The 20,106-nt window shown below is 38.2% G+C and overlaps 1 protein-coding gene across 1 annotated transcript in view; it reads left to right on the forward strand.

Annotated features, from left to right (window-relative positions):
• The window catches only part of NID1 (nidogen 1), a 43,380-nt gene that overhangs the window by 11,333 nt on the left and 11,941 nt on the right, over positions 1–20,106 (forward strand). The window contains exons 6-14 of the mRNA XM_058835326.1: positions 181–432; positions 1,555–1,755; positions 3,599–3,844; positions 4,785–4,928; positions 6,010–6,138; positions 9,260–9,403; positions 10,160–10,282; positions 18,038–18,262; positions 18,891–19,063. Of these exons, the coding sequence (XP_058691309.1) occupies positions 181–432; positions 1,555–1,755; positions 3,599–3,844; positions 4,785–4,928; positions 6,010–6,138; positions 9,260–9,403; positions 10,160–10,282; positions 18,038–18,262; positions 18,891–19,063 (1,637 nt within the window). The remainder of the gene's footprint in view (positions 1–180; positions 433–1,554; positions 1,756–3,598; positions 3,845–4,784; positions 4,929–6,009; positions 6,139–9,259; positions 9,404–10,159; positions 10,283–18,037; positions 18,263–18,890; positions 19,064–20,106) is intronic.

Raw genomic sequence — 20,106 nt, forward strand, 5'->3', positions numbered from 1 at the left:
ACACATGCACATATCTACATAAGCAAGTGAACACGTGGCAATTTCTTGTCTGAACTCTGAGTATTTGTTTGCCATTTATTTCAACACTAAACACTGAACATTGTGAACACTCTGGATGTGTTTCTTGGAGAGTATGAGAGTACTGTTATTTTGCTCTGATGCATTGTATTGATTTGCCAGGTTCTCCTCAGAGAGTCAACGGCAAGGTCAGAGGAAGAATCTTTGTAGGAAACAACCCCGTTCCAGTTACATTTGAGAACACTGATCTGCACTCCTATGTTGTGATGAACCAAGGGCGTGCCTACACTGCTATCAGCACAATCCCAGAGACTTTGGGGTATTCTTTACTACCTCTTGCCTCTATTGGAGGTATCATAGGATGGATGTTTGCTGTGGAACAGCAAGGATATAAAAATGGATTCAGCATTACTGGTAACTTCTAAATTAAGATAATGTTCCAAATTGCTATGCTTCCCTCAGTCTTGATAGAAAATAAATGTGTATTTAGAAGGAATATAGGGAGAAAACACACATCTATTCAGAGCTGCAGATTATTTTTTTGTAATCAAATTTCTCATCATTTTTCTTGTTTATAATATATAGACAATGGACCTCTTAATTTACTGTCAGTGTACAAGAACTAAGTGTGTAGAGAGAAGATTGGCTTGGCCAGTTTCTGTTCAAGAAAGGAATTATTAAAAAGATCTGTTGGGGAAGGGGTTTGTTACTAGAGTGTACATAGTTACTAAAAAAAGCATCTCCTACATCTTCAAGAGATTTAACATGTTAATTGCCTGATTGTGCCAACAGAGCAAAAGAGAAATGGTTATCTGACCTCCTGAGAGTCTGAAACACTTTACAGAAACAGCTGCTGCATGACATGCAAATGACTCTGTTAGCTAATTTGAGGGAAACCCCTGCTCGCAATTCAAGCTTTTTGTAAGAGATTAAGGCCAAATCTGGTTGGTTGTGCTGCTGTGAATTCAAGCTGTAGATTCAATATGTTCTAGAAGAACATATGTTTCTTTTTAAAATTTGATTCTTTACAGACATGTAATATGAACTTAGTTGAACACAACCTTTTTGTTTGGGATCTTCTTGGATTTGGTATGTTTGAAACTTGTTCTGGAATTTACAACATACATTTCACTTGGTTTTGATTTGGAAACAGATGCACTGGATTCTGAATTTTTTTTAACTCTCTGTACTCCTCACAGAAATTTTCTCTAAAATGCCCTTTTAAATGGTAGGATAAGGCCTACTGCTATTAGCTTAGTCAGAACTTCTTTTTAGATTTAATAAAACCCTGCTGCCTCAGGTTTATTTGTGATTTATCATGTTCAGTGCTTTAAAAATTTGCTTGCAGTATCCAAGTATATTATCAGTATACCTCTGAAAGTTATTTCATTAGAAACACAAGACATTAGTAATTGTGCTACATCAAAACTTGCAGACAATAGTAATTTTTATTTTATATACTAGAAGCAATATTTGGAATAGAAGGAATTGGAAACCTCTATTAAGTTTAGTGTTTTACTAATTCTCTTCCTTTAGGTGGTGAGTTTACACGGCAAACAGAAGTAACTTTTCTTCGTAACAATGAGAAGCTGGTTGTGAAGCAGAAGTTCAGTGGCATTGATGAGCATGGTCACCTTACCATCAGCACAGAAATGGAAGGCAGAATACCCGAGATCCCGCCTGGGGCATCAGTCCATATAGAGCCGTACACGGAACTCTACCACACTTCTAGTTCTGGTAAGGTTTCATAAGAATGAAGTGATGAGAAGGTGCACAAAGCAGAGACTAAGACAATCCAAAAAACATTCTTTTATTCCCTTTCTAACAAGTGTATTTAGGACCCTTTGGCTTTTATAGAAAGTTGCTTTTTGTCTCTTAGGAAAAGGTTTCAGAAGAAGGTGGATTTTGAGTGGGAAAATGCAAATATTTCTAATCTTTTTATTGAAGAAATACAAGCTTAACTTTCTCTGAACTGTTGTTCGCAAAACACTCTCAGTTTCCCTTTTTGTTGGCCTTTTTTTTACACTGTTGTTGGCAGTGTACAAGTTGCAAGTTTTCTCTGTAAGTCCACAACCCTTTAGCAGGATCATGTAGCATATATAGCCCTTTAGCTGTACTGGCACATAGCTTTTTATGGTAATGCCATTAAGTGAGCTGTGATCTTTAAATGAGACTAAACCCATTATTTACCACTATGTTTCATGTAAACTTAATTTCAATGACTCTGCATGCATTTATCAGTATTATTTGAGCTGAATTTTAACAACCTTCTAGAAAATTACCTCTTAATTCTCTTATCAGTTTCCTACATCATCTCTTCAATACTCCTCTCTCCTCTCTCTCAATTCCTTTATCACAGATCCTAGGTTTCCCAAGAGAACCATTCTTCATTCACTATTTACAGGGCAATCTTGTTTTGTTTACTTGTTTTGCTTTCCCCTTCCTGGATAAAATTACAGGCATTTCAATACAGAAGGTAAAGAAGTGAGGTTGGAGTGTTGCTGCTGGCCAGCCAGACCAGCTGTCAAAGAGCAGTGCAGGCAAAGCAGCCTGTGGTGCACTCGTGTGCACATGAATACTGGAGAGACTTCTCTTTCCTCCAAGGGTGCACTTTTGGTTTCTAGCGATAGAAAATGGTGTGGTTACATTGTCACTGCCTTCTGTTCACTAATGTCTGGGTTTGGTAGCCAGTGATGAACCCACTTGTGCTTTGCCTGTTGTCTTGGGCTGGGAGGAGGAGGAGGAAGTGGAAGCAGCAGGAAGCTTCTGTTTTGTGCTGAACAGCTTGAGAATTTGGGCAGTGTCTGCTCTACAGAACATTTGCTTACTTGGCAGAAATGTTGTTCCCAGGGAGGTAAAGTCAGAGGCTGGAAGGAGGTGTCCAGAGGCTGGATTTGATTACCAGGACTCAAACAGCTGCAATTCTGCTATCCCATGGCATATCTAATGAACTTAGCAGACATCCAGCTTTAGCCAGCTGTTGCAAGTGGATTGATATAGGTGTGTTCTTGTGTCCAAACAAAGAATAGTGGTGTTCTGAGGACCTTTCTGTTCGGTGGGAGGATCCACAAGCCCAGATCTTTTGAAGAGTTTTGTTCACAATTTTTCCTGATATAGAAAACTGTTGTGAAGCATACAGAAGCTCTCAGACATGCAGTTTCTGTGCTCTCTGAAAATCCAAGGCTAATAGCCTGCAATGAACTAAAAGTGGGTGTACTTTAGGCTGGTGAGATGGCTGTTGCTCTTAGCTTGGAGATCTGTTATACAAATCCAATTAAAGGAACCTCTGAGTTTGCTGAGTTGAATTTTCCTTTCATTACTTGGAAATCCACAAGGCAAAGTTAAACTTTTAAAAATGTCAAAATAAATCAAATGGCTCGTTTCCCAAAGCTGTGATACCTGAGAACAGAGTAAGTATATTAGTGCTTGCTCCTTTGCATGGAAATGCATCCACTTTTACAGTCTCTAGCCTTTGAAATTCCCATTTGCACTACACAGACTGCATCCCAAGTCTACAGACAGCATGTGATAGTGTGCTTTGATCTCTGCTCTGATCAGTGTGTTTGTTGTCATGTCATAGTGATCACTTCATCGTCCTCGAGGGAGTACACAGTGACAGAGCCAGAAAGGGATGGAGTTGCTTCCACGTACACGGGTGCCTATCAGTGGCGCCAGACCATCTCCTTTGATGAATGCATCCACGATGAGTCCCCCCATTCTGCTCCTGCCACTCAGCAGCTCTCGGTGGACAGTGTGTTTGTCCTGTACAACAGAGATGAGCAGATCCTGCGATACGCCATGAGCAATTCCATTGGCCCCATCAGTGGTATGTATCAATTGCAAACTTTGCCTTTTCTTTTTGGTGAGCAATTAAGAGCAGTCATCCATTTTTTTTCAGCTTGCCCTTGCTGGGTGTTAATGAATAAAATTAATTAATTTTGTTATTTGGTGGCAGTCCAGATCCACCAGTGAAGGAGACAAAAGGGACTGTTGAAAATTTGTATTTTTACTTGAGGGAGTATTTAAGGGATGTTCTGTTCTTGAAATTCACAGGGGTTTATGTCTAATTCTTTTAAATACTCTCAATACACTACCTTGAATCTATTCCCACTTGGATGAATGGAGCGTGTTGTTTATCTTTACCTAGTTTGTAGTTCCTCTATTAATTTTTAAGGGGGGGACACATTATCAGAGAAGAGAGCAAAAGAAGGGAAAGAGATTTACCATGGATGAGTTTCTATAATTTATCTCGAAACTTGGCATTTTATCTTTAAATTGTAGGCTGCTTATGAAAGGTATTTTTTTGGATGAGCTCTCCAAGCTTGCACTATCATCAGAAAGAAAGCAAAGAGACAATTTGAAAATGCACACCAGATGAGCATAAAACCAGGCTATGCTCACTTTTGTTTGTTACAAAATAAAGTTCTGCTAATTAAAATGAATAAACCAAGTTGTTAAGAATAATGTTTTGAGCCTAGTGTCAGTGACTGGAAAATTAATTTTCTTTCTGTCTTGTTCTTTAGAGAGGTATTTGTGGCTCTTTTTAAATTCAGTAGTCCTTTGTACAAGTAACAAGGAATATCACTGCTATTAAATACGTGGCCGAGATATCACCTGCGTATCATCTGCATATCATCCTTTCTTCCTGATGCAAAAAAGTGTGTTTCCTTGTTTAATGTGCATTATGAGCAACCTCCTTCCGGTCCTTAACTGGGTGCTATTACTTGGATAGAGTCATCAAGGCTAAATATGGTCTCTCTTGCCAGATGGTTCTGCTGATATTAACCGGAATCCTTGCTACACTGGCACTCATAACTGTGACACCAACGCCATGTGCCGTCCAGGAACTGGGAATCGTTTCTTCTGTGAATGTTCGATTGGCTTCCGTGGAGATGGACACGTTTGTTACGGTATCAGAAGACTTCAATTCATTGCACAATGAAAGCTTATGTAGAATTTATTTTCTTTGGGGTATATTGACCCTCAGGACTAGCCATTCCCGCAAAATGAACTGCCCTGAGAGGCTGGTTTTAAGGTTAGAAGGCTGCTGGGTGATGGATTTATCTCAATGATCAAAGTAAGCAAGTTTGACTGTCTTGAAGTTTTCTTATCTTGCAAAGCATCTTTCTCACCCAGTTCATCTTTTTATAAAACATGTGGGAACTTGGTTGTGAGAAATTTACTGTAATGGAAGCTCTGGTTAAAATGAGTCAAGTAGGTTAAAAGTTCTCAAGGGAGATGAGAAATAGGAAATGCACGTGTGGACAGAGCACAGATATGTGCAATTCAATGAAATCATCTTTTTCATTATCTACTTTGAAAATACATTTCTGTTCAAAAAGTCTCATATTTCCCAGTTCTGCCTAGCTCTGTATTCCTAATGTATTTGGGTTTTGCCTTGCAATCAAATCACAGCACAAATACTGGTTTTCATGAAGTGAAAGTGTTTATTAATGAAATGTGTCATTCCTATTACCTTAAAATGTTTTGGGGGTTTTTAAAACCCAAAGCACAACTCTCCTTCCACTCTAACCCTATAATCAACTTGCAAATGAAATCAACGGCATCACACTATCCCTTCCAGTCCTCTATGCTGTGAGTTGGGCAGCAATGGATTAGAGATTGTATGGATGATGAAAGGGGAAGCCTTTCCTGGAGTTCATGCTCCCCCAGTAGTTATCATTGCTTCTGATCACCTAAGGCTGAATTTTCTTTGACTCCTCTTTCCTCTGCAATTTCCTGTACCTTCCCCTTATTACTCCATGATAGAACTCCTGGTTTGTTTTCCTCTTTTTGGTGCAGATTAGCTGAGGACACAGTTAGGTCAAAACTTATTTTCAGGTTATTAATAACTCTTGAGAGGTATGATCTATCCAAGCTGTGGCCTAAGTACAGAAGACCGTTATTAACCTAGAGTGCCCGAGTTTCTGTTTTTCTGGCATCTCTATTAAATGCATTTTTGTAATAACCAAGATCCTTTTAATACCCTAGATATTGATGAGTGTTCAGAGCAGCCAGGGCTGTGTGGCAGTAATGCAGACTGCAACAACCAGCCAGGAACCTACCGCTGCGAGTGTTTTGAGGGATACCAGTTTGCAGCAGATGGGCGGACTTGTGTTGGTGAGTTGCATGTTTCTTGAAAGTGTTGCCCACCAGCCTTTGATCTGTGATCCTTCCCACAGGGACAGAAAACAGTGCTTCACAATCTGTGCTGATTTTTAATTTGAGTGGAAATAAGGAGTTTGTACTGCAGCTCATGATTATCAGGTTTTTCTGAATTTTCTAAGTGCTGTGCTTTCAAATTTTTAGGAGTTTGTGTATTGTTTCATATGTCTAATCCAGAATTCAAATTAACAGATGAGGTTTCTGTTGTAGTTAAGGCCTGGTGGAGCGGAAGATACCGGGATGTAACGGAAAGTTAGCTGACCCCCTTCTCTGTTAGAATAGTAAAACCTCCTGCAATTAGCCAATAGCACCTAACGATGATGTAAGCAGATGGGAGTAACACAATGACCCTAGGCTATAAAATGTTAAGTTTCCCTGCAATAAATTGCCATATTCGCCATCCATCAAATTGATGCTGTGGGATGTGGTCCGTGCGGCTGAGGATAGCCGCCCATGCTGGCTCTAGCCAGGGTGCCCGCCTTGCTTGAAAACCCACAGGTTTCAGTCACGGATTCATCCCTTGGACAAGATAGTGCACAGTTCTAAACCAGTGTGTCTTGGCTATTGCTGACTTATTCTAAAGTGATAATTTATTATGATGAAAAGGAATTGTAGCTGCAGATCACTTCACTGTTAAAATCTTTACAATTTGGCTCTTAGCTCATTTCTAAAGAATCATTAAATATAAAATTCAGTAGTTGTCACTGAATTAGTTTATTTTTCTGTAATTTAATTTCTTTTTTCTGTAGGAAGCCTGAGTTAATCTGTATTTGCTAGACTAAGGTTGTCCTAACAAGGGATATCTTTTCCTGCTTTGCCCTGTTTTTCACTCAAGTTGTAGAAATTCCTTTTGGAAAAAGGATTCCACAAATGGCAGATAGAAGAGGTATAATGACAAAAAAAAAAAAGAGGAATAATGACTCTACCTCCAAAGTTGCAACTGTCAGGATAGGATGGAGATTAGGTTTGTTTTTTTTTTTCTTGTTAGAATTTTTATCTGTACCAACAAAACCTCTACACACTCTGCCAGTATGGCTGGAAGCCTTATACTTCCAGTACGGCTGGAAGTTCCTCTTTGTTTTAGGAAGAAGTGATAACAACTGAGGATTTTTTGCTTCTGTTGTGACAGCTTTGTGGTGGAAGTTTAGCTACCCTTTGATCAGTTAATGTATCCAGGTTGCCGCTCATTATATTCAAGACTGTTCTTCAGCAAAGACTGAGGTGTCCTCACCTTACAACAGAGAGTTGCATTACTTTCCTTGAGTTTGTGACTTTGCATGCTGTGTATTGCACTCCATCAAAAACCAAATTTCTCTGCTCCAGTAAGAATTACAATTCATGTCTGTTCCTTAAGTCACAGCGAACCCTAAGTCTCTTTGTTGAGGAACAGTCAGAAAAAGCAGCTCCTTCTACCAAGGCCACTGGAAGGGACAGGGTGAGATGTGGAAGAGCAGCTTTATGTTCCTTCTGTTACGTCCAACACTGCACTGACTTGGACATGAAAGGGAACATTCTTCCCTCCAGCCATGACCTCACCAGCTTCATTTTACCACTTTCCCATGAAGCTGATGTTCCACTTTTAGCAAGTGCCAACTAATTCCTTGCCCAGCTTGAAGGATTTCAGTTTGATCCCTTCCTTCAGCCAAAACCAAATTGCATTTTTAAGGCTGAAGAGAGGAAAGATAAACTCTTAAGTTCCCAACAGATTGAAAATAAATGTCATCGTAATCTTTTCACAGTGGAGAGTCTTAAAACCTACAGAGAATTTGAACCCCAAAAGGGCAACGGCAACCCTCTGTGCTTTTACAAGTTGCTCTGGGATACCAGTTCTGACTCAGCTTTTTTGGAACCAGCACTTTCTTTCATACCAGCTGTGTGATTCACTGGGTAGCTTTATAAGAGTTGTAAATAAATCTTGTCCTCCTATTTGTAGGATGAGAAACAGAAAGGCTTGGGCACTCCCTTTTTGGGGACTCCCTTTAAGCTCAAACTCTTACCTTACGTATTTATAATACTGCACTTAATTAATTTCTTTTTAATCCAAACCTTGTTTCATCAAATAAAGATATTAATGATTCTAACAATGATGTCATTTCCTCTAGAGAAACAGAAAAAAAATATGAATGTTTTCAGATATGGCTCTGATAGAAGATTTTTTGTTATTTCCCTGCTGACACTGTGGTAGTTTCCATCTGTGTGCTGTGCTGAACATTGTAGAGTCTTGTCTTGGCCCCCTGTCAAATCCTTGTCATAATTGTGTAAAGACAGCCTCAGTGTTACAGCAGCCTCTGCTAGAATAGCTGGAAATCTGTTCTTAGGTGTACGCATTGGACACCCTATTTTCAGGCCCAAAATTTTTGGAGTATTTTACCTCTTCTTATTTCAAGTACCGTGGTTCCCTTTGCTGTTCTCTGACATAACAGGTTAGGCAGAGCCCCAGCAACTTCCTGAAACAATTTATGTACAAAGTAGTGTGGTGCCTTCAGAGCCACAGCTGTCAACATGAGAGAGCTATGAAAAGCTGCAGGTGTGGCCCCAGATCTCTCCAGTAGTTGACAAATGTGTTTATCTCCCATTGAGTGAGTCACAGCTCCAGTTTGTTGCCAATTGACAGCAGCCCTGGGTCAGTACTAGGTTATTGTAGCAGGTTATCTAAATAATTCCCAGTGCAGTGAGCTGGCCACTTAGCTAACATGTGAGGTAGCTCTGTGAGATGCCTTACATTTCTTCATTCAGGACTACTTTTCATAAACAAAGCTGATATTGATATTGGGATCTGTCACTATGGTAGCCTTTCTGCCCCATTCTATATTAACAGGCCCCTGTGAGGGGCTGAGGACAGTCAATTCATTGTAAAACATTAATAAGATTTAACACCCCCAAAAAGGGAGATTTCAGGAGGAGAAAAACAAAAAAAATACAAACTCCCAGAACAAAAACCCCTCAGTTCTTTGTTTCCTTTCTCTTCTGTAATCTTTCACAGATGTTGTTCTAATGTATGAACTTACTATGAGGCTTAGACTTTATGAAGGAATGTTCAGATTTTCATCTCCTCTCTTACACATCTAACCTGCAGCTGTGGAGTATGTGGTAAACCACTGCCAGAGGGGCACACACAACTGTGACATTCCTCAGCGTGCTCAGTGTGTGTACACCGGAGGGTCCGCCTACGTCTGCACATGCCTCCCTGGCTTCTCTGGAGATGGGCGTGCCTGTGAGGGTGGGTAGCACCATTTATTGTGGGTAAAATAAAATATTATTTTATACTCTCATTGTGCTACTGGGCTGGTCTTTGCCGTGTCCTATATCTACTTGTCATCTTAAGTAGGAAATTTCATAATCTGAGTCCCTCAGGCTGGAATTTTTTTATTACGCAATTCTTTTTTCCTGTTCTCACTTTTGAATTTACTCTTCAATGTTTGATCTATAGAAGGTCCAAGATAAGTGCAGAAATTGCAGTAGTTGCACCTGCAGACCTTTGTCTGTTGCAACTGTTTGCACTGTGCTGGTTTAAGTCACTAAGGTGGTGAAACAAAATGCTCAGACTATGTGAAAAAATTAGCATTCATGTCAGTCTGAGTGCAGTGAGGGACCAGCTTTACCTAATTACATGTTGGGAACATGGCTAGCCAAGTCCTACTTCTCTTGCTATGTTAAGTCACTTTTTCGGGAAAAGTGGACATATGTGTCTAAAATACTGTGTGAGTTAATAATGTCTATTTCCCTTTCGAATAGGAGAGCCCTGGGATTTGCTGAGATAGAGAACCTGAAATACTTAAAGAGCTGAACCTTTGCCCCTTTTTTTATCTCTCTTGCATTTCTGTACTAGATGTATTTCCAAAGAACTGTCTGTATGTCTAATCAGATACCCTAAAATAGGAGCCTGAAAATGTGGCAGGTTTGTACTTAAATTCATCACTCTGATTTGTCCATCAGAAGGAGAACAGTCACCTGAGACTGATTTTTTCTTTTACAGATGTAGATGAATGTCAACAGGGTCACTGTCATCCAGATGCTTTCTGCTACAACACTCCTGGGTCCTTCAGCTGCCACTGCAAGGCAGGTTATCGTGGGGATGGTTTCCGATGTGTGTTAGGAGGTAAAATTCTATAGTTCTTGAAAATTGGACGAGAAATATAATTTGGGATTTGGAGGATATATATCTTAATTTAGTTTCCTTCTGAAACACAGTGCCTACTACACAGACACCTATTGGTGTCTTTATTCTTCTCAAGTCTTTCAAGTTTAGGACTTTACCAAGCTTGTGTCAAAACTGTATCTTGACTGCTATCACTTTTCCATGATATCCCGTTCAGTGCCCCATTTTATGTTTTGTTTATTCTATCCTCAGCAGTTTTCAGCCCCAAGCTGATACTATCTTTTGAAGTTGCCTTGTGTAAAGATTTGACCACAGGGGTGATTTGGTTTGCATACTCAGTAATCACCATAAAATATCTGGAATTGTTGGCAATGCAAATGAATTCAATATTTACAGGAGAAAAGTGAAAAATGATACCAAAGTCACGAGGCTCTTGTCTGCAGTGAGATCTAGATGCCTATGCCACATACAGCCTGTTGCCTAGTAAGACTATAGTTTCCAGCTGGCACTCGTTTCTGTGTTTATCTAGCTTATTCTCTATTCAGGGGAAAGTTCTTTAACATCACACTTGTGTTTCTCCATGGTACTTTGAGGCTTGAGCTTTAAAAATAATCTTGAAGGTATGGTTAAAAAAAAAAAAAAAAGAGGAAGGAACACTGGAACATAAAGTATTGTTATTTTACTTTAATTCAACATCATGGTAAGCCTATGGGACAGCACTCAGGTTTTGTAGATGGTGAATCTTTCATTCAGGAAATAAAGCCTAACTTCTCAGTTTATATTCAAATTCAATTCTTCTTCCTCTGAGATTCTTGCTGTTGGGCATTTCTCAACAGACTGAAACTCAAAATGTACAATCAAGTGTAACAAGAATATCCTAGGGCCAAAAGGAAAGAAAGGGTTTGGGGGTTTTGGCTGGGTTGTTTTGTTGGTTTTTTTTAATAGTGGAGGTGATTGCTTCAAAATGCTTGTCTGTGTGGCATGATATTACTACTTGAGCCTTAATATTTTTATTTTGCCTCTATATTCCCTAATTCTGAATTTCTGACTTTTTTTACCCCCACAATTGGATGCTCAGTTTTTGAAACCAAAAGGCAAAGGATTGTACAGAGGAAAGAAAAAAAAAATTAACAAAGTTGATTCTCATTTTAGATCATATTTACATGACACTTCACTGAATGCACAGTAATGCATTATGTAAAATCATCCAGTGCTTGTAGATATTTATATCATAGGTAAATTTCAGGAGGTTTTGAAGTGTTTGATTCTGAGGCGTAGCTTTCACCACTTTGTCAGTCTTTTAATATATTTTTTAGCTAACATTTCATGCATGATCACCATGTGTATTTTCATTTTAGTGCCAGATGAATGAGGAAATAACTGTTGTTTATGATCTGTGTCAAAATATTTAGCTAACTATCCAGCTGATAAAAACAAAATTATTTCTCCTAGAGGAGGAACTTGATGTGAATAACTTGAAGCAAATCAAACCTTAAAGCTTCCAGTTCTTCAGGCAGAATTGTAGTGGCAAAGACATTGCTTTCATGTCTGCCACATGCCCTTTGTAGATGAAACAGGTGGTTTGGTAGACTGATATTTGCAGTCAACCAATTAACTGTGTTACAAGGACACAATTAATTTATTCTGAGTATATGTGATGATTTACTTAAGTAGGTTTTTTTTTGTGTTATTCTTAACACCTTTTGTTATGCAGTGGTTAGTATCTACTAAATTGCTAAGCACATGGTATTATTTCGTAAGTAACTTTTGTAGCAACTTCTTCCTGCTTGTCCTGTACACTTCTTAACTTTCTGTGCTCAACACAATTGTGTCTTGAATGGGGATTTTTCCATGTCACAGTTTTAACAGTAGTAACAAAACATTTTTAAAAGTTTTTTATCCACTGGTTTAGTGGGTGGAGATCTGCCAGGTTTTGTTAGTGTCCACATATGCCTCACTGATAATTTTTTTTAAACACGGTTTCATATTACCAGAAGAAGACAGGCTTTTAGAAATGTATCAATTGTCTCTGCTCATTAAATGCGCTGAGCAGTAAAAAAAAAATCTGAGTAGGTAAGAAGTCTCACTTTTGCTGAATTGTGACTGAAGTACAAAGTATCTGTGTTGCTCAGCTAGTCTGCAGCAATGCCAATGTTTACAACTAAGTGACTGCTCCCTTCTTAGAGTTAATAGAACAATAGCTGTCCTTGGGGTGTCATCTGTTGCTAAAAGTTTAGTGCTTCTAGATGGATAGATCCATCAGTTAATCATTGCCAAGGACAGAAACAAACGATGCTTTCTGAAGCCTCACAAAAGTAGTTTAGTTTACTATAGCACGATTTGTAAAGTTGTGTCAGAATGGAGATTGCAGAGGAAGCTGTATTGTATTCAGCTATAATTAGAGTCCTTTTCTCCCCCTTTTTACCCACTAAGGTTTTGATCTAATAAGCCTCAATGTAGTAACTGAAGTTTTTCCTGGTTGTTAATAGCATGGAAAGTTTCATTCATCCAAATACTCAGTTCTTTTTGCTGTTCTCTGTTCCAACCCATGTGTACAATTACTTGCTTGTTTGGTGTCTTTATGATTATATGAAACCTACTGTTAAACATCAGTGGCAACTCTTGACTAACAAGAAAAATGGATTTGCGTCACACGCATGGGAATGTCTGCAAGAGTGAACTGGCAGGTTAATGAAAGAGTTAATGATGCTGGAATGTCCTGCTGCTCCCAGCTATTAAGAAAGTCTGTACTTCATTATTTCCTCACGCTTCATTTTTCCATTTCAAAAAAACCAGATGTCTGAGTGTTTCTACCCCTACAGACCCCAGACACTGTTTACTAAACAGAAACAAGCCTGGATTCTTGGAACTAGGAGCTGTTAAGAGCTATTCTCTGATCATCTGTGTGCAACTGGTTTCACATGAGAAACACACTTACCAGGACAAAACTGTAAGTGAGGAATTACAAAGGAAAATAAAAGGACAAAGGAAAGCTTTTTCATTTGGGTTTTTAATTATTTTTTTTCTCCAACATCTGAGGACATCAATTAAAAATGCCAGTTTAAGTCTTTGAATAAGAGAAGTCCATACATCTCAGTTTCTCCTTCTTTTACTCAGCTTCCACCTTTTTTCAGAGAAGTCCATAAATAATTTTTTACATTGCTGCTACAAGAGCAATCCTCTATGACTAAAAAATACTTTGAATATTTGTATATAGCTTTAGTTTAGTTTTTTTCCAATGTGTTTCCTTCTTCACACATGTAAGAAATGTGTACCTGCATGTTTTTCTTCTCATCTTTCCATATTCATGCTACTTCCATTTTCATTTTTATAAATTCCATCATCTATTTCAGTCACTTTTAAAATCCAGATTGCTACTGGTAACTCATTAATCAACTGAAAAAAATGTTTAATACTCATCAAATAAAAATTGTTCCTTCTGAAGAAAAATATACATCTAGCTGAAGTTCAGCATGCATCATTCTATGTATCTAGTCTGAATTGTATTGTATTCCACAGGACACAAATTCTTCATTGTGCCTTTGTTCTCTGTTCTGCTCTACAGCTTCTATCTTACAAGCATTTTTCTGTACACTCATTCAATTTCTCACTGTTCTTTTGAACTGTGGTTGCCAGAGCTGGATGCAGTATTTCTTAAATCGACTCTCCAGACTCATATTCTTCTCTGTGCCTGTATATTCCCTGTGTATATGCTATATGCTGAATTCTTTTTAATACCCTCTCACAATCCCTACAGCACTGAGCTGTGACCTGCTGATAGCTTTTTTGGGTTGTAGTTTCAAAGATTAGTCTATCTTTAGAGGCTTGTCTACACAGTTTATTCCAAGAAATGTGACTTCACATTTACATCCTGTACTTCTCATGTGGCCTGTTTCACTTCCACAAATGATACAACCTATGGTTGTATTATCTTCTTCCAGAAACCAAATGATGGAATTAAATTTCTTAATAGGGAAATTTAAAGGCAAGACTAATGGGAATAATGTAATATGTAATATGGGAATTTACTAAAGATACTACTACTTTGTGACATTTGACTTCTGACTCAGACTATTTCTTTCAGTTTTTAATTTTTTGCCAAATTAAATGCAAATGAAAAATCATTTAAAAAATTATACAGTGTGGACATAAATAGAGCACCAAAGGAAAACACAAAGCTATTAGGTCAGTGTATTATCTTCAGGAGTCAAGCATCAACTGCACCAAAACCCAGTGAGGATGGGGTTTTACTTAATTTTACAGCAAATTGTGATTGTTAATGTTTAAATGCATACACTGAAAAACACTGTAATCTGATCCTGCTGTTAATGAAAAGCTGATGTCACCCCTGCTTTTCTTCACCACCACCAATTACCAAGGTCCTGCTTTTACTAGTTGTTTCATCTCTGGCAGAATGAGCTAATCCTGGTGTACACCATTTTTATCATCACTGACATGATCATTTATCTTGCCTTTCAATTGTGGGTTTCAAGAATGGTAAGAATCTCCTGAAAATCAGGGCTAGTTATCCCTGTATATGGAGCGTTGAAACAGGCATGGCATGTTTTCCATTTTCTACAATCAGGCGCAGTAGTAGATGTAACAGCACCATTACACCAGGTAGGTGTTATTTGCTCTTGGCACTACCAGTTGTATTTCATGGACTTTTCCTTCATGCCAACCATGAGATCAGAGAATTCTCCTAATGCTAATTGCTCTGTATCTTTGAAGAGTCTTGACTGGATGAAATACTACAGTATTTATGTTAAAGGCAGCCTCACTAAAAAAACACATTTAGGCTGCTGTAGTGAAGGAAATTTACTCTCAGGTTTGTGTCTGGATGCTGGCTTACAAAGTAGCCCTTGTGCTATCTGAAAATATGCCCTTTCTTGTTACCCACTTTGTCTAGCTTGTGCTGTTAGCTCATCAAGACAGGAAATGTGCTTTATTTTGTTGTGTCCATCTCGTCTTTCAAACTCTGTCATAGCTAGACTAATTTCAGAGAGTTAATTAATGCAGTTTTAAACTTGCAAAATCAGAGCATCTTCTCCTAACCCCCCTGAGTATAAGGTGTGTATAAGCAGTGTAAGCAGACTATTTATTCCAACCCACTGTCATCTGTATTCAAGATTATTGTGCCCTCATTGTTGCACAAGCTACACTGGACTGGCTTTCAACTTATGCTTCTTTAGGTGCTTCCCAACTCTAAGCATAGTAATCCTGGCCATGATTCAGAGATAAGGAATAAAAAATGGAGAATGGATTCCAAGTGTTTAGTTGAACTATCCTTTCATTTAGTCACTTATAACTTTATAAGTTATAAAGTTTATAAATAAAGTTATAAGTTTATAAATTGTAATATTGGTTAAATTCATATTAGGGGGTCAAAACAAAATGTTGAAAGACAGGTTAAAATTACTGAGTCAGCACAGATGAACATGGTAACTGGCTTTATTTCTTTTCAGAATGTCTGTTTAACATAGATTACTTATTGTACTTGATACTATTAATAAAGTGATTACTAATATAAGGGATTTTCATGAGCAAAGAAGTAGTAAAATACACAATTATTCTTAAAAGTTAGTGAAAATAGGGTATTTACAAATACTTTTATGCAAGTAAATATTCAGCATTGATGGTTTTTTTAGGAAGAACCAATCATATGCTCTGCCTTCTAGAAATTCAGTACTAATTTTTGTAAAAGAAATTATTTTCTTTTACAAGTCTCTTGACTTTAGTGTTGTTAAGTGCATACGCAGATCATTTGTGAGACTGGTCTTGAACACTGCAAGATAAGTTCTCTTTAAAAATACTATCAGAATTCCTGAGTAAAATCTGCAGATATTAATGTGAACATTGTCTTGAAATTTGAACAGATATTGATATTTCAAGTCACCAGCAACACCAACACATTTTAGGTGTAACCAGTGGGTCCTATCTGGGAGTGTATACACCCTTCTTTCCATAATTCATATAGAATATTGATTTAAAAATTGTAACATGTTGGAATATACCCTGTTTTTATGAGTTTCCAATGTGAAGAAGAAAAGGAACAGTTCTACCTTTGTTTTTATATCCTACTGAAGAGGAGTTAATATTTCTCAAAGCTGATAGGAATGCAACTATGAATTTTTTTCTGCACTGGACAAAAATGTGCGTGGGGGGGTAGTTTATCAATACTCTGTGTTCCCCCTGCTTTCTCCCATGAGTAGTGCCTATAATGAGAGTTTAGAATAAAAAACCCCGTGTCAGAACCATCTGTTTACTGGAATCAACATTTCTTTTACCTGCATATTGCATATGACACTGAATACATGAAAACAAAATCTGAGACAGATAATGAGACTTTCCCACAGGGCCTGGTTTTGTAGGTTGATTCAAGGCTCTCCACCACCCACATTAAAACCAATGCCAAATATTTCAGTTGTTCAGTGAGCTGTTCTCCAGTCATTTATATTTCTCTAATTATGTCCAGGTGCATGAAACTTGTCCAAAGCTTTTGCTTGCATAACTAGTTTAAATATTAATAAAAACCTCGCTACTTTTTTACAGAACATAGATTTACACAACAGTCTGTAGATGCATGGGATTAGCTTTTTGCTCAGCTGGGGTCAGTCTAGTCTGAGCCACACAGAACTAATCCTGTACATCAGGCAGTATAAAAACAAGGAAAGGTATAAATGGAAATGTAATGTTAAAGACTTCAGCAGACAGTTTGTTCTAAGTATTTCTAAATGTCTGTAGAAATCATTGACAGGGAAAGGATACTCTCCCTTAATTACATCTTTCTCTCCCAGGAATCCCAAGTGTATAGTAAAAGCCAGATTTCTTTGTCTGGAGAAGGAAATATATTATTCTTATTGTATTCTTTTAATTTTATTATGTTGTTTGGCTTCTAGAAGATATATTGATCCAGATGGCTTTCCCTACTGCATGAGAGGTAATAAGATGTAAATTTTAGTTCAGTAAATTTAGACTATTTTGTAAAATTGAAACTTAAAGAGCCAGATCCCTGAATGTCCTGATCTGACATCTGAAAATTTCTTTCCTCTGTAGTCTCTGCAGTAATAAAAATATGCATGTTGTGTAGCCAATGCATATGGTATGTTTCTCTGTGCTTCACCAGGGAGTGGCCAGCCTGTGTCTCCAATTCCTTTCTTCAATCAAATGAGTGCTCAAACCTCATAACTGAACTTTAAAACCCTAATATATATCATAGCAATGAGTTGCTTCACTTCCTAAGATCTGTAGAGAATTTGGCATCTGACTCATGTTGTGGTTTTCTCTTGTGGCTTTGAAGGGAATCTCGACTTTCCGTGTTACAAAAAAACCTTCAGCCACCGTAGGGTCACATTTTGAGGCCCATGGATAACTGCCAATGAGTAGACATCAGGGTCAAAAGTCATACAGAATGTTCTTGCTCATCTGCTTCAAGGAGAACAACCATGATTTCCAGCTTCTGTTTATGACACTTCAGTGAAGGAAGATGCAGGGGACCTGTTTGCTCTTGTTTAAACTAGGCAGTGAAAGATAAAAAAGTTTAAGGCAAATGTGTCACATTTACAAAGGACAGACTTGCTGAAGCTGTTCTGAAGTCACATGCCTTCAAGGTTTGTAACAGTGTCATGTTTCACTAGAGGTAAGAATTTTTGTGTATAGGTGGTCAGTGTATGTTAACTGTTAATGGACTGTAGTTATTAGCTAAATCAGAAATAGTCACTGTGGTTTGTTCTGTTCTGTTGTTTTTTTCCCCAGAAGTAGAAAAGACCAAATGCCAGCATGAACGTGAAGTAGCCCTTGGCACTGGAGGTGCTTTCTTCCCAAGGGATGTAAGAGTTGCTCACTTCATTCCCCAGTGTGATGAGCATGGGAATTACATGCCCACTCAGTGCCATGCTGGCAGTGGATATTGTTGGTGTGTGGATAGGGATGGAAATGAGATTGATGGCACCAGAAGCGGTCCAGGAGTTCGACCGCCATGTAAGTGGCTGAAGCAGTGGTTTCTTTTGGGTATCTCTCCATCTGAGTGCATTATCTCCCAAATGTGGGGCTTAGTCCTTCCCTGAGATACAGCAGTGACTTGGAGCAATGCAGATTTCTGCTGTCCCAGTGGTGGTATGTCTCATACCCTTCAGTGATCCCAACATACACTTTTCCTTCAGCTAGGCCATCAGGACAGCTGTGGTAAGCTGGTAAACAAGAAGATTTTCTAGTTTCTTCCTTGCCTTGAAATGGTGAGAGGCCCGGATAGTCTCTGCCCTCTGGGAGCTGTAATAGCTGACTTGCCTCAGGAAATGAAGGATGTTCCTTCCTACGACTTGGTCACTTCAGCTGCAAAATAAGATAGATTTTTCTAAACATTTGAAGCAAGGAGCAATTACAGAGCATGAAACATGAAAAGACCTATTATGTCAATTGCTCCTTCTCTGTCAGCCAAGGGGAAAATTTCAGAAGCTTTCTGCATCTGATTATAGTTATTAATGTCTGCTTATAGGGCTGTTTCCTTCTAAGAAGCCTGACTCTAATTGTGTCTCTGCAAGTAATAAGGAGCCTTGTTGTGCTGTACAAGCTAATTTTTTCCCCATCTGTTTCCTTCTCTATTAAAAAGGTCTGAGCACAGCCGCTCCTCCTGTTGTTATTGGGCCCTCTGTTCGACCAGACACGGTACCTCTGCCGCCGGGAACACACTTGCTTTTTGCCCAAAGTGGTAAAATTGAACATGTTCCACTAGAGGGAAACAGTATGAAGAAAAATGGTGCAAAAGCACTCTTGCATATTCCAGTAAGTAGTTTACTATACTAAGTCCATGTTTTTTAGAAGATTCTTGATCAGGGATGAAAGCTACTATTTGTCTACATACCTCAACAATTTAAGTTGAAAACACAATTTTTACTCTTCATTAAAATTTCAGTATCCCATCAATTTGTTAGTGAAGATTCCTGACCTGATTAGTCAAAAGTCTTTAAACCGAAGATAGAGAAAAAATTATTATTTCCTTTTAAAGAATGGCTCACAATAAATCACAAGACAAAAATCTACTCTCACATGCCTCCAGCAGCTCTTCATACAAAGAGCTCCTCTCTATTCACACTTCCATTGACTTTCTGACTCTGGTATAAAAGTTTAGGAGACCTCTGATAGCAGTAGGTGGTGAGGCCCTTTTTTCCATTCCTACTCCCTTAAAGTTTTTTATTAAGTCTTAATCTATTCCTGTTTTTTTCAGTCAGTTGTCTCTACTTCTTGGCTACCCATATATTTTTCTTTCTTCTTTTTTCTGTTTCCTTCCCCATGCGTAAGCCCAGTGGGTGGTAGGTCTTTTTCCCATGCTTCTTACTACTGTCTCGAGAATCTTTTTTTCCTAGAAAATTAATTCCTGATGCTGAGAACCTCTCTTTTCTACCACCTGTGTCACATACCAGGCCTTTTCACTGGCAGTTTCATCACATTCATTTGTTTTGTCCAAGGTCTAGGAATTCTGTTTTCATTCCAGTGTTACTTTATTTCTAATGGATGGCAATATCAAGTAGCATGCTGATCTCTCTTTTTATATATATATGTACATATTATACTAAGTAGTTATTAAATCAAATACTGGCTAAATTAAACAGATTCACTTCATCAAATAGTACCATAAATTTCTGTGATGTAAGGGCAAAATCAAGGTTTTGTCCCTTATGTAAAGTTCTGCTGCAATAACATAAAAAAAGTAAAATGCTGTATAAAAAATGGTGTAATAAGGTTGAAGGTGACATGATTCTGAATACTTGCCACCTAGTCTCTAGAAGTATTTTCCTAAGATATTTGACAATGACTGTTGCCCAATT

This window comes from Poecile atricapillus, chromosome 3 (assembly GCF_030490865.1).
Source record: "Poecile atricapillus isolate bPoeAtr1 chromosome 3, bPoeAtr1.hap1, whole genome shotgun sequence".
Lineage (NCBI taxonomy): Eukaryota > Metazoa > Chordata > Aves > Passeriformes > Paridae > Poecile > Poecile atricapillus.